The sequence below is a fragment of the Pan troglodytes genome, chromosome 17, assembly GCF_028858775.2.
Source record: "Pan troglodytes isolate AG18354 chromosome 17, NHGRI_mPanTro3-v2.0_pri, whole genome shotgun sequence".
NCBI lineage: Eukaryota > Metazoa > Chordata > Mammalia > Primates > Hominidae > Pan > Pan troglodytes.
Window position 1 is genome coordinate 66807110 of NC_072415.2, and position 27324 is coordinate 66834433.

At 34.2% G+C, this 27324-nt stretch overlaps 1 protein-coding gene across 6 annotated transcripts in view; it reads left to right on the plus strand.

The window, feature by feature from the left end:
• Nucleotides 1-27324, plus strand: part of WDR7 (WD repeat domain 7) — a 377397-nt gene that overhangs the window by 95682 nt on the left and 254391 nt on the right. For all 6 annotated transcript variants that reach the window (XM_009434062.5, XM_009434059.5, XM_523934.7 and 3 more), the window contains exons 15-16: nt 8699-9468; nt 10987-11075. In XM_009434062.5, the coding sequence (XP_009432337.3) occupies nt 8699-9468; nt 10987-11075 (859 nt within the window). The remainder of the gene's footprint in view (nt 1-8698; nt 9469-10986; nt 11076-27324) is intronic.

A 27324-nucleotide genomic window follows, 5' to 3' on the forward strand; every position in this document is an offset into this window, starting at 1 on the left:
TACACGAGCATGAACATTTCTGAAATTAGGGCTTGTTCATCACAGTGACCCAAGGTCGATTAGGCCAGTTTTTTTTTTCTTCTTTTCATTTTCTCATTATCAGTCTTATCCTTGTTCTTACCGAGTGGAGCCTCCCAGAATCTCACCTTGTTTCCATTCATTTACAAATGTGTTAAGGGTTTCAGCATATCTAGAAGGGTGTGTTATACTAGGAGCTCTTTGGACTTTTGCATTTTCTTTCCTTCACTTGGTGTAAACTATGTTCACATGTATCTTTGATACATTCATTTGAGATGAAATGAGCAGGGTTTTGTTATCTGTCCCTTACCAGTGAAAGGAATACTGCTTGTGTTATCTGTTCGCTGTCTACAACACCTTATTGAGGTAGGCAGTCTTTTCTTTATTTGGAAGATAGAAGGATTGATGCTAGGGAAGCTGAGTCGTGTAAAGGTCTGTACAATGGAGGAACACTCCTGGTCTTGTTTCTTTGGTAACTTGGCCCTTTGGGAAGAGTTGAAAATCAATCTCTTTTGTGCTGCTGTTGTGGAAGCTCTTAATATATTGATCTTCTAACCTCTTAATATATTAATACTATTTGGATATTATTATTCAGGCATTATCCAGTAAGACATGGTCTACAGAAATATCTTTGAAAGATATTTTCTTTATCAAAGGCATGACCTAAACATTTATACTTAATGGTTACGACTTACTGTAATTAAGTGATTTCTATTTTATTTATATCATATTAAATTATAACGTAATATGAAACCTTAAAACCTCAGTCAAATATCTCTAGTTTATGCTTATTAACATACTTGTTAATGAAAACACATGAAAAGTCAAATAACATGAAGTCCATGACTGTAATGTCATTCACACCTACCCATGAAGTCTTATCCTGTCTAAAATAAAATATTTAAGATGAATAATAGTATATATTGTCTAATTCCAACATAAATGGATTCTCTGATGAAACTCACTTGTATTATCCTAACTCTTAATGTTAAGTAACAGCAAAACAACAGCAGAGGGCACCAAATATCCATTTCAGTCTCCACAGTTTCTTGATATTTTCTAATTTTTATGCCTCCCTTTTCACTCTCTGGCTTTCTCCTTCTTCCTTCCTTTCTTCCTTTTTTCTAGTACTTAAAATATTTAATATTGAAACATTAATATTGTGCATATTTTTTAGTAGATGATGAGGTTTTTCCCTTAGCTATTTAAAAATTACATCAAGACATCAATTTGTTTTTATTCAGTGACCCTTTTACATTTAACATGCATCAGAATTTCAGAAATTCTTTTAAAAACTTTTATTCAATAAATATACTAAATCAAAAGTAAAATTATAAAATATTTAATTTATTTTTCCTGCCAAAATATTATTAGGCAATAAACCATTTTTCACATTTAGGAAATTTAAAATTATTCAGAACATGCAGTGTAATACGGCTACATAATTTTGTAAAACAGCATACTAACATTTGTCAAGTGTTTTTTGTTTTCCATTTCAAGACTCAAAGTATTAATATCTATAGAAGTGTGTGTGTGTGTGTGTGTGTGTGTGTGTTAGATTTGTAATATTTCCTAGCCTTGTTCTTAGTATCCTTAATCTCTGCTTTCAAAGGAGATTCTGATTTTTTTTTAAATTATTAACTCTTCTGCTTTATACTTTAGCATGAAAATCAGCCTATGTCTGTACTGCTTGCTGGTATAAATAAACTCTTTTTAATTAACAATAGGAACCATTTGATATCACTATAGATTGGACTCAGTGCTCATTCAAGATAAAGAGTAAATTATTTTATAAGGTGTTTTAAAATCCTCTTGAAAACTGTAATATTAAAAAATGATTCTGAAATAAGTAAGCTTTGAGTCAGGATCATTGAAGTGAATGGTGGAAGAGTACAATTATTGCCATTGTTTTACGTTTCTCTTTGTCACAGGATAAAATGAAATACACTGAAAATATCATTATAATATTGGTTTTAGGAAACAAAGCTTTCAGGTATTTCATCAGACATGATTTAACCCTAGAATATATTAAAATATTTAATAATAAACATCATAAATATATAATAATGATAAGCAAGGATTCATCAACATGTTTTCCTCTGCAGATTCTAAGTTATTGCTTTTTTGTTGCTGGAGGCTACTGTGTATGGGTGTGTGTGTGTGTGTGTGCGTGCGTGTGTGTGTCTGTGTGTTTATGTGCCAAAAAATATCCATGCTTGAATACAAGTTAATCTCATGAATCATAGTTCTGTTGTTTTCCTTGGGTTTTCACTTGACAATTTTACCTGCTACTCTTAACCTATAATTGTCACAGGTTCACTTTCAGCAATGAGGAAGCAATCCAATATTTTTTTCCTGTGGCTTTATTTCTGTAATATTTTAAGTCAGATTCCTTATTTAAAATCTGAAATGGTTAGATCTGTATTTAAAGTTACAACTGAGTTGGTTCTTACATTGAAAATGTCAAATATGTCTATCTTACTACCCTTCTAAGTAAGTGTGTGTAGATGTATGTATTTTGCATTTATCATTGAATCTTACTAGCAAATTTGAGATCTTTTCATTTGTATATACCTTATAATTTAACTTTCCTAGTTGGCTTTCTTCATAAGGACAGAGGCTTTATTTTGTCCCAAGCATCTTGCACATAAAAGGCACTCCACAAATATTTGTTAAACTGAATTTAATCTTCTTCCACGATAATGTAAAGGTGATTTTGTGAGCACACATTTCAAATGTTCTTAATAAAGGTAGCAGCGGAAACATACTAAGCTTCCTGCTAGAGAATTTTCTGGATCCGATAGCCCGTATTTGAAATTGTTAAGAATATAAGCTCATTTGAATGAATTAGTGTGCTCTAGACATGAATATCTTATGATTAAGCCAAGAGACTTATGAGCTTGATAGATGTTTTAATTTCCCTATAGATAAGCTTAGTGTACTATATTACAATATCAGACATGTTGGTGATTAATGCTGCCATCTCCATGCATTTAGCCAAAATATCCTCACAACTTTGCTGCATACCTATATTTTGTTGTAACAAGACTTTGTTGGGTTAGTTAAATCTATTATCAGGTATTACAAGTTATGCAGGACTTGGTGATATCAGAAATTATAGTTTATCTGTAGGACTTGGAGGTTACTCATTTTCTCTCCTTTTTAGTCTCCTCCTGTTATCTTCTCATCTGTTTTTGTTCCTGTTTTTTTTTCTTTTTTTAAACTTTTTCTGTGGATTGCTGTTAGCTATAGTTTTTGCTACAATGACACAATCAGTGCACTAAGAAGCTCTAGTAAGAGGAATCACACGAAATTGCATCCCGATATCTTTGTCCCAGACACTAGATGACCTTTCAGGTGTCCATGCACATGGGCTGTCTGCTGGCACACCTCCCAGGAAGGGACAGAAGCATTCACAGATCTACAGGTGCCGAAAGCGGGCATGTGGGGTTGACACCAGGTGAGAGAGCTTAAAGGGCTATCTTGAGGCTACCACTCTTGCCTCCTTTTTTCTTCAAGTCACTCGTGCTGCTTCAATAATTTCTTTACCAAGCATGTTTGATTTTATATTCTTTGGTAGTAATGGTCTTTATCTTTATCCTAAAAGAATTTTGCAGATATTTCCCAGAGAGGCAGCATCTGCCAAAGCACTGTGGTGGGCTCTTCTTTTACCTAATGTTGTTATTACCTATTCCTTCATACCCAGTGTCGGGTCTGTCTACCTAATATTGATATATGATGATATTTTATCTTTTGCTGTGACATAACCAGCCGTAATACCTAGTCTGGTGCCTAGGCCATAACAACAGCTTTATATGTGGTAGCTATCATTATTAATAATAATTTTTGTATCAATATTATTTTAGATAAGATATTGTATGTAATTTTATGTAGTATTCACTCAAACTAGTGTTGGTAGGTAAAAATCAGTAAGCATAGTGTCTGACATTACTCATTCAGCATTTGAAAAAGAAAATATAAAGCACAGTGCTACGAGAAATAAAAGGGTAATGTACACATTTTTCAATCTGTCCTGTTTTCTACATGCTCAGTGCTATTGCATACTTTCATCTTCCCTCATCTGGATGGTTTCAGTTGCCTTCCATTTCACATTCATTAGTGATCTTGCTCCCTTTAGCCAACATTGCTGGTAGATAAATGTTTATACAATTAAGTTTGATCATGTTACTCCCCTGATTAAAGCCTTTAGACAACAGTTCTCAAACTTTACTGCATAAAGTAGTCTGGGGTGCTCATTAGATTCTGACGCGTTCCTAAAGATACTGGTTCAGGTCTGATATCAGGCCCAGGGAGCTGTATTTAACAAGCACTCCTGGTGATTCTGAGAAAAATACTGCTTTAGTGGCTCCCGAGCCTGCAGGATAAAGCCATGCCATGCATTCTTCATCTTGGACACTTGTTTCAGCAGTATCCACCGTGTGATACTTCTGTCTTTGTCCTGTTTCACATCCGGCCATCATTCTGCCAGGAGTGCTCTTTCATTGCTCATTACATCTTCCGTGCGGGTTTCCCGGTCACCCGAGATGGAGCTGGTACTTTCTCCATTGCGTCCCCTTCTTGTGCCTTGCCATCTCTCTTTATGGCACCATTCATCCAACATTATAATAACTTATGTACGCATCATCATCTGTTTTGAGTTCCATGACTAGAAAAACCATTTCTGACTCATCTTGGTTCCCTCAATACCCTGCGCAAACACAAGACATAATAGGTGTTAGGCAACTGGGGGAATGAATGAATTAAATATGAGAATGAGATTCGGAAAGTCTTGATTTTTTTCTGCATTTGTAACTTTATGATTGTGTAGTGTAAATTTATCACATTATTTATGTATTTTAGAATGCTTAACTGTAGTATAGAAATATTTAGAGCAGAAGTTTACCCACAGGAAGTAGTGATAGATCTGCTTGAAAAATTTGTAAGTAATTTTCAGAAGAGAAGCCACTTGAAATACTTCTTGCAGGATGAGTAGAAGTATGTATGACTTGAGTGGCAGAAGAGAGATTCCGGAGGGAGCATGATTCTGGCATAAGCGTATGCAGAAATACAAATGTCTGAAACTACTTGGTCCTGGAAAGTAGAAGTGGTTTGATTTGGCAGAAGTTATAGGGATTGTGGTGAGAGATGAACTTGGAAGGGTAAGCAGCAGTATATCTTGTAAGATGTTTTGTGCTTTGCAGGTAAGTCTGGATTTTATCCTTGGGTTCAACAGAATGTTGAAGTCTCTTAAGCTAGAAAGAAACGTGGTCAGATGGGAGGAAATTAAGACAGAAGAGAGACCAGTTAAGGGGATTTGTGGTAATTTTATGTCAGAAGAGCTGATTGGCAATTTAAAATAATTTTCCTAAAAAAATTTTAAGGCTAGTCAAGTGAAGCAGTGGGAGTGGAGAGGGAACAAAGAAATCTGTAACTGGTTGGACCAATTAGTTCTAAACACCACTACACTTGGACCAGCCAATTTTATACAATTTTCATAATAGTCCTTTTTTCATTCTGCTAGGTACTGTAATAGGTTTAAGACTCTACAAGATGAGTAAGACATGATTGGTCCCTGATTTTGAAATGTTCCTGTAGAGTATAGGAAAATGCAAATATCTAGAACAACAAATTATATAAATGTGGCAAAGACATACAAATATGTGATACATAGTAGACATAAAATGTTGTGGGAGTTGGATTCACTGTGGACTAACTTCCTTGGCAGAATTAGTCTCTTTCTCCCCCCACGCCAACCACTGGGGGGAGAAATTTACTGGGGGACAATTGACAAATTGTCAATTGTGTATATCCTAGGTGTAGAGTGTGATGATTTGATATACATATACTTGTGGAATAATAGGGTGTCATTGGAAGAGAAGGGATTGGAGCAGAGTAAAGGAAGAGCATTTTGGGAAGGGGAATAAGTAAAAGTATTTATATGTGAGGGGCCATAGTTTTGGTACTAGGGCCTATTTGTTAAAGCTCGGAAGGTATTTGGTGTCAGACTGTAATGGACCTTGAAGATTGTGCTAAAGGAGTTCACATTTTATTCTAGAGCTTTATTTTCTAATTATTAAAATATATATTATATGATTATATACAATCTAAGAAATATATAGCAATACAAATTAGATTGTATATGATTATATATAATCTAAGAAATATATAGCAATACAAACAAAATGTTCTATAATTCCATCACAAGATTGTAATTACTATTAATATTTTCACACATTTCTTTCCAGTCACGTATATATGTATGTGTGTGTGTATATATATACACACACACTTTGGTCCGGGAAAGTACAAGTGGTTTGATTTGGCAGAAGTTATAGGGATTGTGGCGAGAGGTGAAATTGGAAGGGTAAGCAGCAGTATATCTTGGAGGATGTTTTGTGCTTTGTGTGTGTGTGTGTGTGTGTGTGTGTATGTGTGTATATGTGTGTGTATGTATATACGTATATATGTGTGTATATATACGTATATATGTGTATATATGTGTATATATACACACACAAATATATATAAGCAGTCTTTCTTGCCATGCCATATATAATGTGTGTGTATGTATATATGTATATATACTTAAGCATTAAATATGTGAAATTGGAACCATAACTGGTGTGTGTGTGTATGTGTGCGCGCGTGTGCGTGTACATGTGGATGAGTGTATAGTTTCATCTCACTTAAAATTGGACTATGGGTATTTTTCTACATGGTTAGATGTGCCCAGAAAAGATGATTTATAAATTCTGCAATATTTATTATATGTCTATGCATAAATTATTTACTAGTTTCCTTACTGTTAGATATTTAGGTGGTTTCCAATTTAAAATATTGGATACAGTTTCACTGAACATCTTTGAACATAAATCCTTGTCTGTATTTCTGACTGTTTAAGATAGGATCCTGGAAATAAATATATTGGATCAAACAATATCAATCATAAAGGCTTATAAGGTATTTTGCCAAATTACTCTTTTAAAACTATTCAGATTCACTCCTGCAGTGTATGAGTTTGACTTTCTCTATACTGTTTTTAGTGTTTACTGTTTGCTAATAAGTTAATAAGATAAAACACTTATCTCGTAGTTATTTTAACTGTTATTTCCTTGACAACCAATTTGAGCAGGTTTTCCCTATATTCACCCTTTATGTTTCTTTTACTGTCTTTGCTCTTCATAGTTTTTTTCTTTTTTTTTCTTTTGGCAATAGTATTCTTACTGCTTTTAAGAAATGTTTGTATCTATTACAACTCTTCATTAGTCCTATTTCTGGAACATTTTATTCCTATTTTTTAGTTGTCATTTAACATGTTTTTTATCATAGTGAACTTTTAAGTATGTTTAGAAAGTCCATTCTCATCTCAAGATCAGGTAGATATTCACCTATATTTTGATTTAGTTTTTAAGAATTTTGTATTGTCTATTTTTCTTAATAATTCATGATAATGGAAATTTTTTGGTAGAGTGACATGATTAGATTTTTGCCTCAGAAGGAAGTCTGTGGTTCTATGGAGGTCACATGTGTTGGAGTAAGAGACCAGGGACAGTGAAACCTGTCTTGAGGAGCAAAGATAAGTGGTCTGAATTTCTGTCGTGACAGCGGGATAGGAAGAAAACAGAATGATTTCCAGCTGATGAATCAGGAGGCCCAGGAGGTTTAGTGAGGGGTGGAGATGAGAACGTAAAAATGTGAGGTAGGTACTGTGGGATATCCCAATACAAGCCATTGGAGATACAGGATTGAAACTCCTTTAGGAGACTGGTCTGGCTGATGATGGAAATTAGAGAGCCATCTACATATAGGTGATAGTTCCCATGTGGGGGGAAGAGTGAGTTATCAGGGCAGCTGCCTGAGAGGGAGAGATTGACAGAGGTAGAAGACTTACCAGGAGGTACTCTCCAGATAAATCTTTATTACTCTCCAGGATGCTGGAGAGGTGGTTTCTTATTCTTTCTTTTAGTTCTTTCTTTGTCTCTTTATTTTTCTTTCTATCTCGGGAAAAAATAACAATGTCATATACTGCAAAGACATTAAGGAAGAGAGGGACTGAAGAATTTTCATTGGATTAGTCTACTACTTTCAGTAAATTTTGCTAAAAGGGACAGAAATTTGGCTAGAAGAGGAGAGAAATAGAAAAGGGAGCATGGTCAAAAGATAGCATTTTTTAAAGGATCTAAGTAGACTGTAATATGTTCTTTATTCAGGGAATGGAATCTTTGAATAGGGAGAGATTGAAGGTAAAATGGAAAAAGGAGGGATATGATGGTTGTAGCAACTTAAAGGATCAGGAGCCACGATAAACGGATTATTCCATCAGGTGGAACAGTAGTTTATTTTCAGAGACAGGATTTGCTCATAAATTATTGAAACACATTTTAATCATTACTGTGAGTAAAGAGACTCCCTGCTTCAATAATAAACTATTATTTTCTTGGTTTTTAAACTAATTGGCAATTTTGTGATTGTTTCAGCATAAAGTTCTTCTAATTGTGTAAGCTGATATCTTTTACATGCTGCTGATTGGCAAAGTTAGTATGTTACTTTTCATGATATAGGTTCCTAGAAGGACAGCTTAATAAGCATGTTAATTCCTCTGATTATTTATTGTTTATTAATGAATGTATGAAATTAAGCACTTTTAATTATAACTATCTTTTAAAAATATTTATTACAGGGAAATTTACCTAAATATTCTCATAACTCCCTGATGGTTCAAGCAATAAAGACAAACCTAACAGACCCGGACATACATGTGCTATTCTTTGATGTGGAAGCGTTGATTATTCAACTCCTGACTGAAGAAGCCTCTAGGCCGAATACTGCTCTTATTTCCCCAGAGAATTTGCAAAAAGCATCTGGCAGTTCAGACAAAGGGGGCTCTTTTTTAACTGGAAAACGAGCAGCAGTTCTCTTCCAACAAGTGAAAGAAACGATCAAAGAGAACATCAAGGAACACCTCCTTGATGATGAAGAGGAGGATGAGGAGATAATGAGGCAGAGAAGGGAAGAAAGTGATCCTGAATATCGGTCCAGCAAATCAAAGCCATTGACCCTATTAGAATATAATTTAACTATGGACACTGCAAAGCTGTTTATGTCCTGCCTTCACGCCTGGGGTTTGAATGAAGTACTGGATGAAGTTTGCCTGGATCGCCTTGGAATGCTGAAACCCCACTGCACAGTATCGTTTGGCCTCTTGTCAAGAGGAGGCCATATGTCACTGATGCTGCCGGGTTATAATCAGCCTGCTTGTAAACTGTCACATGGGAAAACAGAAGTAGGAAGGAAGCTGCCAGCGTCTGAGGGAGTAGGAAAGGGAACTTACGGAGTGTCCCGTGCCGTCACCACACAGCATCTCCTGTCTATCATTTCTTTGGCAAATACTTTAATGAGTATGACCAATGCAACTTTTATTGGTGATCATATGAAGAAGGGTCCTACCAGGTGTGACCATGATAGTTTGATTTTATTCTTAAGTTTCAAAAAAAGAAACCTGTTTTATTTTTTCATTGTTGATTACTCTTTTTTGGCTCTACACAGTTTTATTATTTTGGTGTCATCTCAGTTGTTTCCCTTTTACATTTTAAAACACCAGTTTCAAAATGCCCGATTAAAACATAATAAAATTAAACAATTTTATGTATGCATTGGCATACTTAGATGTTTTTTAAAAATTTGGAATGAGGGAGTTGGTCATATAGACTAGCTCTTGTAAATATAATTATAAAATTGTATATGTACTTGAAGTTTGCCCTAATATTCAATTCAAGATATATATTTGAGGCTGGGCATGGTAGCTGACACTTGTAATCCCAGCACTTTGGGAGGCTGAGGCAGGAGGATCACTTGAAGCCAGGAGTTTGAGACCAGCCTGAGCAACATAGACCCTGCCTCTGCAAAAATAAAAGTAATTAGCTGGGCATGGTGGTTACATGCATGTAGTCCCAGCTACTTGGGGGGCTGAGGTGGGAGGGTCGCTTGAGCCTGGAAGTTCATGGCTGCAGTGAGCCACAATTGTGCCACTGTACTCCAGCCTAAGCAACAGAGTAAGACTCTGTCTCAAAAAAAAAAAAAAAAAATGTATATTTCATTAAATGCTTCTTCTCATTGTAACTTATATGTAATGATTGACGTGTTCAGAGATTTGGCTTCAGAATTTTGTGAGAAGTATAGTCAGAATTTTTCAATAGAGAAAGAAAAAACTATTTAAAATGCAGGAGAATACTATTTTAATATTTCCAGAATACTTAGCCTCAATTTGTCTTTTTATGGAGACAACTTTTTATTATACTCTATTGAGCATTTACCATATGAAGAATTAAAAATTCTAACAAATACTTATATAGCACTTACTTTGTGTCAGTCTCTGTTGTAAGTACTTTACAAAAACTAATTTGTTAGTTCCCTTAACCCTATGAGGTATGTACTTTTATTATCCCTTTTATTACAGAGAACAAAACTGAGACACACAGAGATGATGTAACGTGCCCAAGGTAACATAGCTAGTAAGTGGTAGTGTCAGAATTCACAACTGAGACAGTCTGCCTCTATAGTCCAAGATTTCTTAATGCCTGAAGACTGTTTTCAGGTTTTTGGGTTGAATGTTTTTTAATCTAGCTTTCTATGAATTCACTTGGATTAATGCTGTGGAGTAGACTGAAATCTCAGCATCTGAATATTGAAGAACAAAGGGTTAAGTATGATGTTAGAAAATATTTCTTAAACTAATATAAAGCACAAATTGTACATGTCAGATTTTTACTTGCTAATCATTTACTCATTTGAAATGGAAAACGTTAATAGGTCCAAACCAAAAAAAATCTTTCTGGAATGGTAAATTGAAAATGTTCCATATATGTTTCTTTTGTGATTCGTTTAGAAGTAGAACATTTTTTATTTTAAATAGTTCTGGAAATATGACAGTGTCAAAATATATCTTGTATTTTTTTCTTCTTTTTTAAGGCCACCTAGACCAAGCACCCCAGACCTTTCTAAGTCAAGGGGTTCTCCTCCAACTTCCAGTAATATTGTGCAAGGACAGATTAAACAAGGTAAAATTAAATCTTCTTAAGTAATTGACATGACATTTCAGCTCTAGAAACTGAGGAGGCATAGCTAATGTATAATCATAATATTTGTTTGTCTTGGATTGTTAAAAGAGAGAAAAGTTGTTATATTCCAGATGTAAATATGGATAATTAAGATGTCAGTTAAGGATAAATCAGATTTATTTAGAAAGTGATAAATGAGCATATTTCAGATAATTTTATTATACTGTCTTTGGCCTAATTTTTATGCATTAGGGGCACCTTAACTTGACAACAGTAGTGTTTTAATTGTGTGTTTCTTGAGTTTAAAAGTTATACCTATTTTAAACTACATTTAGAAAAGCTTAAGTTCATAGTTCCATACTACAACTAATCTGCCATTTTCCCATAGTTCATGTGTTGTGATTCATAAGTGGAAATCCTTGTTAAGCTATTCTTTTTATCTTTTCTTTTTATTTGAGTCATTATATACCTTAACTTTCACCTATAGCTTTGTTTTTCATTAGGAGGTGGAAGAGAAGAAAGGTTGAGTTTCTCTTCCTCTACTAATAATTTCTACATATTCCTGAGTATAATTAATTAATATACTTAGATGTATCTGCATATATCTTTTATATTCCTATTAAGACTGACAAATGAGCTAATCAAGAGAGTTGGGGAGTTATGTCTACTTAGAGAACTTTCCTTTAGACAAAGAGTTAATACTGACTCTTCACAGAATGTGATAGAGAAAAGTAAAGAAGTAAGCAACAGATGGGTTGATGCAGGTTCTGCTTATAAATGGTGGCATACTGGCATTTTTCTCCCTACTTTTTTTTAAGTTTGAAAGAGTCAAACAGTAGTTTTACAAGGTTTGTTAAACAGTAGACCCCCAACTTTATATCTGTAGTTTTCCTCTTCCACAAGACAAGTACTTTTATCTCTCTTAGCGATTATTTGAGACTTACTTTAACATCCTTGAATGGTGTGCTTGATTTTCAGCGTTAGGCACTGTCAGATGGTTCTCATTGTGGAAGATAAACTCCCACACTTTCTATGCCATTTCTATCCATCATTTCCAAACCCACACAGTCACCCTTCTCATTTCCCTGACCTCTAATTAAAGTTATAAGATCATTATGTAATAGTGTATGTTAAGCTATATAAAAGTTTTATAATAGTTTTGGTTAGATAACTTTTTTATGCTTGCATGTGTGAAATATAATATACATACAGAAACATGCACAAAACAGAAACGTACAGTGATTTTTAGAAGCAGAACACCCTTGTAACTATGTCCTTGGCAAGGATTAGAGTATTGCCAGCACTTCAGAAGCATCCTGCTTGTTCCTTCCCAATCATCATACCTTCCTCTCCTAGAGGTAATCACTATCTTGACTTTTGTGAAGCCACTTCTTTTCTTTCTTTTACAGTTGTACCACCTAAGTTTTAATTTCTAAACTCTATTGTTTAATTTTGCCTATCTTTTAAGTTTTATATAAATTTAGTCAATTAAACAGTATATATTTTGTGCTTGTCTTTTGTGACATTTATCAGTGTTGTTGCATTTGACCATAGTTTGTTCATTTTCATTGCTGTATAGTATTCTGTTGAATGAATAGATCACAGTTTATTCTCTTTTTTTGGTCATTAGACATTTGGATTGTGTCCAGCATTTGGTATTTATAAATGATTCTGCTATGAGCATCCTTGTATTTTAAACCTAGTGTATATTATAAGCATTTCTGTTTTGTATGTAACTAAAAGTGGAAATTTCTGAATATCTTCAGCTTTAGTAGGTAATGTTAAAGTGTTTTCCTAAGTGTGAGACTGATATACATTCATCACAATGGCTAAAGTGAAAAAGAGAAAATATTAAGCGTTGACTAGGATATGGAGCAATGAGAACTCTTATATACAACTGATGAGATACCCTAGCCAACACCTAATATTTTCCTTCTTTTTCACTTTAGCCATTTTGATGTGTGTATAATAGTGTCTCATATGTTTAATTTGCATTCCTTTACTACTGTTTAGTTTAAACACATGTTATATGTTGATTACTCATTTCTATATTTTCTTTTGTGAAGTAAATGTTCAACTCTTACATATTTTTCTATTAGGAGACCCAGGCTGGGGTGCAGTGGCACAATCACAGCTCACTGCAGCCTCCACCTGCCAGGCTCAAGCAATCCTCCCACCTCTGCCTCCCGAGCAAGTGGGACTATAGGTGCACACCACCATCCTGACTAATTTTTTCTATTTTTAGTAGAGATGGGGTTTTGCCATTCTGCCCAGGCTGGTCTTGAACTCCTGAGCTCAGGCAATTCACCCACTTTGGCCTCCCAAAGTGCTGGAATTACAGGCATCAACCGTTGCATCTGGCCAATAGAATTTCTTTATAGACGATAGTATGTTTCTGGGCTGTTTGATTCCATTGATTGGTTTGTCTAGCCTTGTGTCTTAATTACTGTTGCTCTGTAATGAGACTTGATATTCAGTAGATGAAATCTTACCACCTTATTTTTTTTAAAGTGTGTCTTGGCTTCTTTTGTCCCTTTGAATTTCAATGTAAATTTTAGAATCAGTTTCTCAATTGCCTCAAAAACCTGTTGTGATTTTAATTGCAGTTATATTGAATTTAGATAAGTTTGGAGATAATATCTTTATGGGATTCACTCATTATACATCAACTTGATATGTCTCTGCATTTATTTAGGTGTTCTTTATCTATCATAACTCATATGGTTTTGTGTGTAGAGGTTTTATATATATTTTAGATATATAACATATATATCTAAATATTGGATTTGGATATTGGATTTAAAAATTTTTCTTAACTGGTAATGTTTAACTATTTTTCATTTCTGTGCCCCAGTATAGAAATGCAGTTGATTTTTGTATACTAATACTGTATCAAGCAATCTTGCTGAATTCACCTATTAATTAAAATAATTTATCTGGGGATTCCTTTGAATGTCAGGGTAATCATATGAGATAACCTTTTCCCAGTTTCAAAGGGAAAACTTTTAAACATTTCATAATTATGATATTTCCTATATACTTTTGTAGATGTTAAGAAACTAGCTACCTTTTATTCCTTCTTTGCTAATGTTTATCATCAGTGTATTTGGATTTTATCATATCTTTTCTGTATTGATTGAGATGATTGTATAACTTTTAATTTTCCTCTATTAATGTGGCAAATTTAGAACATAAACCCAATCTTGCATCCTAGAATAAAACCAATTTTGTTGTGATATATTATTTTCTTATAAATTATTGTATTTGATTTAATATTTTTTATTTAGGAAAACTTTTTTTTTTTCTGATGTCCTTAGAAGCTTTCAGATTATTCAGGTTACAAAAACTGAGTTGTGGAATGTTTTCTTTTTTTTCTATTTTCATGAAGAGTTTGTATAAGATTGGCAACATTTCTTTCATAAATTCAAACTCTAGATTTAAATTTGCTGGATTTAGATCTAGAGTTTTCTTTGTAGGCAGTTTTTAATTCTGGGTTCAACTTATCTCATTGACTTTTCAGATTTTGTTTCTTTGGTGTCAGTTTTGTTAAGTAGTACATATTTAGGAGTTTCTCTGATTCTAAATTTTCAAATATATTGACATTTGAGATTATAATATTGTCTTTTAATCTCTCTGGTATCTGTAATACGTCCTTGTTTTTATTCCTGATTTTAATAATTTATGTCTTCTCTCTTTTTGCTTCATCGGTCTTACCAGGGGTTTATCAATCTTATTAGTCATTTTAATGACCTCAATTTGACTTTATCCTTTCTAGTGCATATTTTTCCCCACTTCCTTAAATTCTGCTCTTTATTTACATCCTCCTCCATTTTTTGGATTCAATGTGCTGTTTTTTTTGTTTGTTTTGTTTTGTTTTTTTGTTTGCCATCCATATGTCCATTTTGGCGAAATGCCTATTTATATCTTTTGTCCAATTTTTCTTACCTTAGTAAGAATTTTTTTTTTTTTTACCTTGGGTTGCCTAAGAATAAAGTTTTTTGTTTTTTTGTTTGTTTGTTTGTTTTGTTTTTTTTTTTTTGAGATGGAGTCTAGCTCTGTCGCCCAGGCTGGAGTGCAGTGGCGCGATCTCAGCTCACTGCAAGCTCCGCCACCTGGGTTCATGCTATTCTCCTGCCTCAGCCTCCTGAGTAGCTGGGACTGGCGCCTGCACCACGCCCGGCTAATTTTTTGTATTTTTAGTAGAGACAGGGTTTCACCGTGTTAGCCAGGATGGTCTTGAGCTCCTGACCTCGTGATCCTCCCACAGTGCTGGGATTACATGCGTGAGCCACCACACCCGGCCTTCTTCGATGTTCTTTATCAGGTTGAAAAAGTTCCATTCTATTCTTAGTTTGTTGAGATTTTAAAAATTATGAGTAGATGTTAGATTTTATTCAGATGTTTTTTCTGCATCTATTGAAATGATTATTTGATTTTTGTATTTTATTTTCTTAATAAGACAAAGTATATTGACTTTTAAGTTTTAAAACATCCTTGCAATATAGACCACATTTTGAATTACCAATTTTATAGTTTGTTAGGTACAATTTGCTAAAATTTTGTTAAGGGTGTTCATGTGTAAGTTCATGAGGAAGTTTGGTCTTTAGTTTTCATTTCTATTAATGCCTTTGTCCAGTTTTGCTGATAGGATAATGCTGGCCTCACAGAATGAATTAGGAAGTAGCCCCTTTCCCTGTATTTTCTGGACGGGTGAGTGTAGGTTGATAATTCTTCCATATTTGGTTGATCTAATTCACTAGTGAAAGCCCACGGGTTTTCTTTATGGGAAGGTTTTTAACTACGGTTTTAAAAGTATTATAGATATAGGGCTATTCTGCTTGTTTTCAAAAATGTCTACTTGGGTAAACTTTGATCATTTGTGTCAAATTTATTAGCAAAAAGTTGTGTGTAATCTTTTTATTTTGCTTTTACTATCATATTTGTAGGATTTGAAATTATATTCACTCTTTCATTTCTGTTATTCATAATTTATGTTTTTTCCCTTTTTCTTGATCAGTCTGTCTTGTAGTTTAGCAATTTTATGGATCTTTTCAAAGAACCAGCCTTCTATTCATTGATATCTATTATTTTTCTATTTCACTGATTTTTGATTTGATTATTATTTATTTTTTCTATTTTAAATGTGCTCTTATATTTTTAATTTCTTAAGGTAAAAGCTGAGATCATTGATTTAAAACCTTTCTCCTTTTCTAATATAGGCATTCAATGCTACAAATTTTCCCCTAAGTATTATTTTAGTGGCATTACACACACTTTGCCATATTGTACTTTTAATTTTCCTTTTGATTTTTTTCTTTTACCCATGGATAATTTAGTAATCAGTTAATATAATTTCCAAACACTTGTGGATTTTCCTAGGATCTATCTGTTACTGGTTTTCATTTTATGGTCAGATACTATATTTTGTGTGGTTTGAATCCTTTGGCATTTGTTTCAATTGATTGTGTTTATATATGGGCCAGTAACATTGCATACATTTATAGTGTACAACATGATGTTTTGATACATGTGTACATTGTGGAATGGCTAAATCAAGCTAATTAACATATCTATGACCTCATATATGTATCATTTTATGTGTGTTGAGAACAGTCCTTTTGAATTTATTGAGACTTGTTTTATGGCCCCAAATATAGTCTGTCTTGGTAAATATACTGTGTGTACTTCAGAAGAATGTGTATTCTGCTGTTGTTGGGTGGAATATTTTATAACTGTCAGTCAGGTCAAGTTGCCCGTGTTCAAGTTTAGTATATACTTGCTGATTTTTCTGCCTGCTTGCCTTTATCAATTAAATAAGAGTATTGAATCTGCAGCTATAATTATGGGTTTGTTTATTCCTTCTTGCATTTCTATCCCAGTTTTTGCTTCATATATTTTGAAGCTCTCTTATTAGGTGCATAAACCTTTGGAATTTTTATTTCTTCTTGATTATTTGACCCTCGTCATTATGAAATGACCTTCTTTATCCTTGGTAATGTCCTTTGCTTTGAAATTTACTTTGTTTATAATAATACAGTAATTTCAGCATTTTTGGCTACTGTTATCATAGTATAATCTTTTCTCATCCTTTTACTTTTTACCTGTTTGGCTCTTTATATTTAAGATGTGTTTCTTGTGGGCAGCATATAGTGGGTCTTATTTTTTAATCCAATCTGACCTGCTTTTTACTTGAGATGCATAAGCCGTTTACATTTAATGTGATTGTTGATATGGTTAGGTTTCAATCTGTTATCCTACTACCTTATTTTTCTCTTCATTGCATTTATTTTTTGTTCTTTTTCTGCTGTCTTTTAGACTAAAAAGATTTTTTTTATGATTCCATTTTATCTCCTTTATGGCTTTATAAGCTAATTTTTAATTTTATTATTTTAGTAGTTTTTTTAGAGTCTGTAGTCTATGTCTTTCAGTTATCACAATGTACATTCAAGTGGTATTATACTATTTAACATTTAATATAAATGTTAAACCTTATAATATTATATTAGCATTTCTCATCTCCTGGTCTTTATGCTACTGTTGTCCTGCATTTTACTTTTATATATGTTATAAACCTCACAAATTATTCTTGTGATTTGTGTTTAACAGTAATTATATTTTAAAGAGACTGAAATAAGAAAAAATACATATTTACCCACGTAGTTACCTTTTTTGGTATTCTACATTCCTTTGTGTAGATCAAGATTTCTATCTGGTAAAATTCTTCTAACAAAAGGACTTACTTTAAGCTTTCTTTTTATGTATGTATGTATGTATCTATTTATTTATTTATTTATTTAACTTTAAGTTCTGGGATCCATGTGCTGAACGTGCAGGTTTGCTACATGGATACACATGTGCCATGTTGTTTTGCTGTACCTATCAAGCTGTCATCTAGGTTTTAAGCCCTGCATGCTAATCTTTCTTTTAGTGAGGGTCTGCTCTTCAAGTTTTTGTACATTTGAAAACATCTTTGTTTGTCTTTGTTTTTGAAAGGTTTTTTTTTTTTTTCCTGGTATAGAATTCCAGCTTGACTTTTTATATCTTTTAATGCTTTGAAGATGATATTCTGTTGTCTTCTTGTTTGCATTAGTTCTAACAAGATCTGATAGCATTCTTATCTTTGTTCCTCTGACTGTAACATTACTTTATTAATCTTGTTGCTTTTAAGATTTTCTGTTTATCACTGGTTTTGAGCAGTTTGATTGTGTGGTTCTTCAGTGTAGTGTTCTTCATGTTTCTTGTGGTTGGGGTTCATTGAGTTTATTAATTTTGAAAAATTTTCAATAATTATTTCTTCAAATAGTCATTCTGCCCTTTCCTCCCTCCTCTCTCTAAGGGACTGAAATTACATGTACGTTAGGCTGATTGAAGTTGTTTCACCTATCACGGTGCTCTTTTATTTCAGGATTATTTTTCCTCTCTGTGTTTTGATTGAGATAGTTTCTATTGCAACGTCTTCAAGTTTATTAGTCTTTTCTCAGCAATGTGTAATATGCCATTGGTCCCATCCAGTGCACTTTAAAAATTTATTTTTATTTTTTTTTATAGAGACAGTGTCTCGCTATGTTGCCTAGGTTGGTCTTGAACCCCCAGGCTGCAGCAATTTTCCCTGTTTGGCCCCCGCAAAGTGCTGGGATTGCAGGCATGAGTGACCATGCCCAGCTGTCATCCAATTCACTTTTGATCTCAGACATTGTTATATGTGTCCCCAGAATTTTGATTTGGGTCTTAAAATTTTTTTTCCTTGTCTCTACCTAACTGCTTTGAATACATGGATTGCAGTTATAATAAATGTTTTAACACCCTTCACTGATAATTTTGATAGCTCTGTCAGTTCTGGGTTGGTTTAAATTAATTATTCTCCTCCTTGTGGACGGTGCTTTCCTGCCTCTTTGCATGTTTGATAATCTTAGAATAGATGGGAGATGTTTGAATTTTGCCTGTTTGGGTGCTGGACACTTTTGTGTTCTTAAAAATCTTGAGCTTTGTTGTGGGATGCAGTTATGTCATGTGGAAACAGTTTCTTTTTTTTCCTGGTCTTGCTTTTATGACTTGTTAGGTGGATTTGGAGCAGTGCTCTAAGATGAATTACTCCCTATTACTGAGGCCAAACCTTCCAGAATATCCAATGCCCTGTGAATTATGAGGTTTTCCATTTAGGCTGTTGGGAGCAGGCACTGTTTCTGGTCCTTTAGATGTTTTCCCCCCAGCTCGAGTAGTTTCTTTACAGACATGTACTGATTGGTATTCTGCTGTATACTTGAGGGAGATCCTCTGAAGAACTTTGATCTTTGCAGCTCCCTTCTGTCTGTACATTGAATTCTAGCTGCCCTGGTTTCCTGAGACTCTCAGCTTTGTCTCCTCAACTCAGGGAAACTGCTGGGCTGCTCACTTTGTTCTCCATGTAGCTTCACCTAGGAACTCTCTTAAGGCAATAAGCTGGGGTAATCATAGGATCACAGGGCTCACGTTGCTTGTCTCCCATCTCTCAGTCCTTCATTGCATGATGCCCAGTGGCTTGAAAACCATTGTTTATACATTTTGTCATTTTGTTTGTTTGTTTTTGGTTGTTTTGGGCCTGACTGCAAATCTGTTTCTTGTTACTCCATCTTGGCCAGAAGTGGAAGTTCCTTTCCCTTTATTTAAAAATGTTCCAAATATCTATTATTTTATAAAGTAAATATTATTTGTATATATGGAGTTGTGATATTTTTAGAGTGTTATTACTGGTAGAAATGGAAACAGGCTCATACTGGCAAGGGACTTGTTTAATGTATTCTTAGTAATGGTAGTATGATTAGGACACAACCAGCGCTTTTTAACTCTAGATCCCGTGCTCTTTCTGCAATAGTATATGTTTTATTTTTCCAAATTCATTGACAGTATTTTCCAGGATATACTCAACGAATCAATGGCGGGACGATTCAATATTTACTTCTGTTAGAGATATTATTTGTTATCCTCCTCATCATCTTCATTATGATTCTTAGCAGTTGGTGATTCTTCTTGAATTACATTTTTCCTTCTCTGTAATCATAATAGATGGAAACATTCTCATATAATTTGTGACATTGTCATGATGCATTATATATTCACCACCATGATGGTGTTAGATTTGCTCACCTGGTCAAGTCTGAAGATTTTTAAAGTTCGAATACTTTAATATTGCTTCTCTCAGAAAAGCATTGAGTTTTGAGAGCAGTGAAGGCGGCTTTGAAAATTGGGTCTTTTTTTAAAAAAGCATTTATTTAAGGCAATAGATTTAGGAATTTTCATTTGGAAAGCATATATACTTTTCTTCTAAAGTAAATGAAGGCCAGCAGTTCCTACTGAGAGAGCGCTATATAGTAAAATACTTTAGAATACCATTATGAAGCTCACTTTCTATTTTAATATTGAAATAAATATATAATGTTAATTGTTTTCTCAAAAATATTAAGTTATTTTTGTCTCCTAACAACTCTTGTTAGGGAGGTTAGAGAGATTGGTCTGACGTGTACTCTCTTGAGTAGTATGTGTCTAGTCGATAACATGAACATAAATAACCAATTTAGGGTTGGAAGTGGTAAGAGATACAAAGGACTCTGAGTTCTCTAAGATTTCAGCAGTTAGAGCATTATTTTTTCATCTTTCTACTTTGGCTTTTCTTAGCTTGGTTCGCTTCTAAACATTTTCCTCTTATGTTTTTTATTTCCTGACTTCCTCTACTGTGCACATTGACTTACAATGTCTTTTTAAGTTGTATTGCAAACATGAATATGCGTCTTTTCAATAAGCTGTCACTTGCATGTTGGCTAATACTTGTTCAGCTGCCAAATAATCTATATGAAGTAAAGACTTCAGCTGGGGATTGGAACTTTCATAGACATTTGGGTTTGAGAATAAAGATAGTTTAGATAGTTCAGCTTATATAATTTTCCATAACCAATATTAGGGCACTTCATTGGAAAATAGTATCTTCACAAGAGGTTTATTTTGCCTAACATTGGACTTGTTAATTCAATGTTTGTCAATAATTAACATTTATTGTCACTTGTCTACTTTTTTTTATACAGTTTATTTTTTTTGACACTTGATTTTGTGGTTTATGAAACATGCTACTTGAGAAAAAGGGATTAGAGATATCAAATAACCACACTTTTATTCATGGTAAATATAGCTGTAAGTCTGCTCATGGCTTTAGGCTTTTCTACTTTTTTTTTTTTCCTTTGAGACGGAGTCTCACTCTCTTGTCCAGGCTGGACCGCAGTGGTGCAATCGTGGCTTACCGCAGCCTCGACTTCCAGTCGAGGCTCTTGAATAGCTGGGACTATAGTCAAAGGCCACCATGCCCAGTTAATTTTAAATTTGTTGTAGAAATGGAGTTTCACCATATTGCCCAGGCTGGTTTCGAACTCCTGGGCTCAAGTGATCCTCCCACCCCAACCTCCCAAAGTGCTGCGATTACAGGAGTAAGCCTCTGTGCCTGACTGTTCTACGTTCTAATGTACTGTATTTCTCTCTATTCATTAATCTCATGACATAAGTCTCTGGTCTGTGTCTCTAGTGCTTATCTTGATTGTGACCATATCTTTATGTTTAGTAGTTGCATCTTTACTCAGTGGGAGGTGCCCAAGCAAGTTTAAGCAATGTAAAGTTTAAGATTATGTTATGTTCTTTGCAACTTTATTTTTCAGAAATGGGTTCAATTTAGGTTGTCTAAACTTAGAAGTAAGAGGTGGTCATTGTTAAATTATCTCAGGAAAGAGTTATATAAATTAAACAATAGTTTAATCACTATTCTTTTCCAGGATTTATAGAGAAATAAACAGTACTTAACATAGAGTCCATACATCATATTAAGGAATGTATCTGAGAATCCCTTAAAATTTGGCGGGTTTGACCTTCTGTGCCTTTATTTTTTTTAATTGGTGTACACCTTTGATTTGCTGTGGAAGCTCAAAGGGTAAGGACATTTTTTTTCTGCTTTGTTTAGTGATTTATCCCAAGTGCTTGGAACAGTGGCTGATACATAGAAGGAGCTCAGGAAATATTTACTGAATGAATGAATCTACAGATAACCTTCTCTTTATGTTTCTGGAGTCAGTATGTCAATAACTAGGTGCTGAGGCTGTAAGGGCTGACAAATCTCTGCCCTCAAGGTGCTTATTATGTCTATTGGAGAAAATCCACAGGAGTGCAATTTATGATAATATTTTAATTGGTTATTATATGCTTTTCTAGACAATGAGTGCCTTGAGGGCAGACACTTTGTCTTATCTTTGTGTGTTTTTGTGTGCTTAGCCCAATATCGACATATAGTAATTGTTACTTATTTAGTGTTAAGTGAAGTAGAAAATTTTAATAGCCTTCATATACCAAATTCAAGTTAGTGTTTATGTTATACATTTATCTTTTACAATGAACTCTCTCCCCATGGTTCTTGGTCTTAGAGAACTCATTGGTTTATTTTGGACGTTAGTAATGAGGGAAACCTTTTACAGAAACTTTGTTTTTTGACTTTTTGATTTGAGTTATAGGCCAAGGTAAAATTTTCATCACATCTGTGTTTATTGCACTTCTGATATAATCCAGTGGTGATCTACAGGTGAAGTAGTGTGACTGTATTTTTTAAACATTATGAGCACCTTCATGTGTTGTCTTGTGTACCTGTTGGGCTGCTAATTCATTCTGCTCTGGTAAGTCCTTACCTTTCTGCTGCCTGCACCTTTGTACTGCCCTATTTCCCTTAGTTTTTTGTGTTCTTCTTTTATGGTGTTTTAAGGATATCCTTTTTTTTCCCCTAAGAATCTTTGGACATTGCATTTCTATATTGCTTCTAAACGTGTTCAGTTGGTGGTTTCCTATCTAATGGAAAGGGTCTATATTATGAATGAGTCCATCACTTAAATAAGGTTTGCATATATTGTTTGTATCAGCACCATGATGAATGGTATTAATGAATTTATAACATGACTAAATATATTTACTTAGTACATACCATGCACTTTCCTCTGTGTTTTTCATTTATTCCCTACAACAACTGACCCAAACAATTATGTCCATATTGCCCAAGAACTCTGCAGTGACTTTTTAGGATAGGAATTTGTTTATGAAATGCAGTGTCCAGAAATACCAATACCACCAAAACTTTAACATTGTGTAAGTAGCATATTTGAAATTATCATAGCTGCTAATATAATTGCTTTTGTCATTAATTTCCAAATACATCTCTGTTTCATGATCATAGTACTTATATGATGTTCATTTTCTCTGTATGGTTTCTTGTAACATTTGGACTAACTTTAACAGTTTCATTAGTTATATGTAAAGAGTAAAAATGTTATTGGCCTTCTTAATAGTAACCCTAAGCTAAAGAGAGGACGATGAAGATTGGTTAGGAGGTGTGTGTTTCTTGAGGAAAGGTGGAGCCTGGTGGCTCGTGCCTTTAGTCCCAGGAATTTGGGAGGCTGAGGTAGGTGCATTGCTTGAATGCAAGAGTTTGAGACCAGCCTGGGTGACATGGCAAAACCCCATCTCTACCCTCCCCCACCCCCCCAAAAAAAAAGAAAGAAAAAAAATACTGGCCGGGCACAGTGGTTCATGCCTGTAATCCTGGCACTTTGGGAGATTGAGGTGGGCAGATCACCTGAGGTCTGGAGTTCGAGACCAGCCTGACCAACTTGGAGAAACCCCATCTCTACTAAAAAATACAAAATTAGCCGGCTGTGGTGGGGCGCATCTATGATCCCAGCTACTCAGGAGGCTGAGGCAGGAGAATCTCTTGAACCCAGGAGGCGGAGGTTGTGGTGAGCCAAGATCATGCCATTGCACTCCAGCCTGGGCAACAAGAGCGAAACTCCATCTCAAAGAAGAAGAAAAAAAAATACAGAAATTATCGGGGTGTGATGGTGTGCACCTGTAGTCCCAGCTACTCAGGTTGCTGAGGTTGGGAAGATGGCTTGAGACCAGGTGGTAGAAGCTGCAGTGAGCTGTGATCACACCACTACACTCCAGCCTGGGTGACAGAGCAAGACCCTGTCTCAAAAAAAAAAAAAGCTAGAGAAAAGATAATTTTTGCATTTTTAGAATTCTGAATGCAAACCATCAGTCAAAAAGGCAGAATAATAGCAATTTCAGACACTCATAGTCTTAAAAAATTACTATTACTATATAGAGTACCTTTTCTCAGCAAAGTTTTGCAAGATGTGCTCCATCAAAATAAAGAAGTAAACCAAGGAAAAATAAAACATGGGGCCCAGGAACTGGGAAACCCATTGAAGGGAGCACTTGTGACCTGACATGGTCATCAGTGAAGGATTACAGTGAAGGAAAGTCTCAGGATGGTAACCACGTGGCAGATACAAGCAGGGCTGTGAGATGGCTTCCGAAGAGATGGTTCAAGGAAAAATGACACTGCTCTGTGAAAAATCATTGAGAAGCTGTCGAGGGGTTTAACTTAGAAGAAATAGGTACACAGAAAAGAAGACAAATGGGGAGAAAATATAATTTTTTAAATTCTGAAAAAATCCCCAGCAAGGTGTCCAAGAAAAGAAGTATGATCTTAGTAAGCTATTTGAGTCAACATTGAACATTATTTCCATAGACATAGAGATATTTGTCTCTCTATATAAATGACTATTCATATAGAGATATATATCATATAAAATATACCTATATAATAGAAAAATCTAAAATAATATATAGATAGTATATGTATTTATATTGGGAGTAAAGGAAAGGAGATTGGTTAGGAGATGTGGTTTGGCAAAGTTAAATCATCTTCCACAGTATTGGTGGAAACCAATAGCTAATGTTTAGATTTGGTAAAGCAAGAAATTGCAGGATTAGCATATTATTTAGTGATATAGAAGTAAATGCTGTAAGAAATAGTTAAAATGTTTGAAAATGGTTTCCTATCAGAAGCCATACTTGGGGATGGGGCAGGGGAATCCTGTATTCAAAATGAGCTTTTTAATACTGTTTGACGTATTAAAACTGTGCTTATATTATTGCCCTTTATGTTGCATGAGCTGCCAATTCTATTGGACATATTAAAACATGCAGAATTAAAGCACAGTGCCTTCTTGTATAATAACAACAAAATAGCTCTAGCTTATTGGACATATTTTGTAGATTAATTTAATGAGGCAGGGTTCCTGAAATAGAAATAGGACCCCTTATGAAGGCACTTTTGTTTTTATCTGGGTCTGGTAGTACGATGCTAAAGGATAGCGTTGTAATGGGGCTTCAAGACAGCCTTTATGATTACTACACATACAAGGTTGGAGGCTTCCTTTCTTTAAAGACAAGTTTTTTTTTTTTTATCATTCATTATTAATGTATTTGTTTTCTAACCTTCTAGTCATGATAATAGTTAAATGTATTGGTATAGCTTTTTGTAATCTTTTTGGCATTAGGAAATATCGAATGGGAATTTTTCAGATAACAAAAGGAATTGGAAGGAGAATTAGAGTTTTCTTGCCAATATTGCATTCATAGCAAAGTTAGTGCATTAATTATGGCAATTGCATGAAGCATTGGAGAGATGATATATTATACATAACCAAACAGGTTGTTGCATTATCTAGTTTTGTACCTCAAAAAGTCAAGCATTAAAAAAGAGGCAATGAAAGCTGAACTAATGATTTATCCAAATGTTTCATGTTGATTTAAAAGGTGGCTAAAATGCCCATCTACCTAAAACATAAAAGTATTGACACAAAAGAAAACTTATATAAAGCCAAATGTTGCTCTATAATATCTGGACTAGATGCAGACTCAGTGCTGAATGCCTTTATGTTAAGTACGTGGTGGTTAATTCTACAAAGCTTCTTAACTTCTAATTTTTTCATGTTTTCTCTTTCTTCTCTTCCTTCTTCTCTCCCCTCACCCACCCTCCCCATAACATCATGATTACCATGAAATACTTTAAAAGGACTCATCATTAAATAATTGTATTTTTTTTTAGTATTAAGCTTTGAAAAAAACTTACTTTTTTAAACATTGCATTTTTTTGTTCTTTAACAATTTTTTCCTCTGAAAAATGTATTGAAAAGGGCTACTTGTGTTTATGTGCTAGGAAGATAATGAGATTTAGACCAATATGTACGGAGCACCCGAAGTATGTTAACTTTCTGTCCTATAAATATTTTAATATCACAATAGGAGTAGTTTAGAATCAAATTTAAATGGAGTTTAGAATCAAATTTCAATTAAAAACTCAAATATTCCTGTTGAGAAGCAGAATCTAGGGATGTTATAATGTTGGATATGTATGTGCTATGTAAGGGGAAGCCAGGGCAGATGTGTGCATATACACGTTGTCACACACGTTTGTTTATCTTCACCTGTCTTTTCTTATGAGAGTAAGCGGTTGAAGCGGCTCGGATAAAATACTGGAACTGTGTTAATTTTGTCACTATGTTGAAGCTGTGCTACAGCTGTTTTCCCAATCCTTAATAAGAGAAGCAAATTGATAGGTGACATAGCAGCTTTTCTGTTAAGAAATCAAATGCTTGATTATGTTTTATGGTGTAAATCTTCCATATTCAGTGCCCCATGCAACTTCAGATTTATTATTTATTAAATCTTGAACTTTTTATCTTGGAAGTAATTTTTTCTGCTAATTGCTGATTTTTCTTATGTAGATAGTTGTGAAAGCTGTAGCAGAGTTTAATTTCCTGATGAATTTTGAAAGTGCTGTCGATTTTGCCATTTCAGTTGTGAGGTAGTGTGAATAAAGTATTTTTTGGTGGCGATGCAGAGATTTTTAAAGCATAGTAAATCTGATTCTTTGATTTCTATTACAATATTTTTCTTGATTTTTAGTGCCCATAAAATTTATTAAAGGATGAGTGTAAATGCCTTTTTTTCTAAATGAAATGTCATTTAAATACGACTTCAAAAATACAATATCCAGAATCTGTTTTTTTCTTTCCTTAAAAATAGTTAATATGTTAAACAATATTCTATTAAGACATACGCTTATTCTAGCATTTCTGCCAGTAACGTTTCTAGTTTCCTTTTACACTTGTTCCTTATAGGAATCATTAATCCCACCACTTATTTGACTTGTGTTAGGGTAATGACCACTCAATCCTAAACTTTTATTCATTTGTATTGAATTTCCTCACCCTCTCATTCTATTGTCCTTTCAGAATTAAGAGTAAAACCATGCAAAATTAACACAGCCTTTCCAGGGATAACAATTTCTCCCCATTTTTGAAAAAGTGAAATTATAGAAAAGTCCTAACTGAAGCCATCAGAG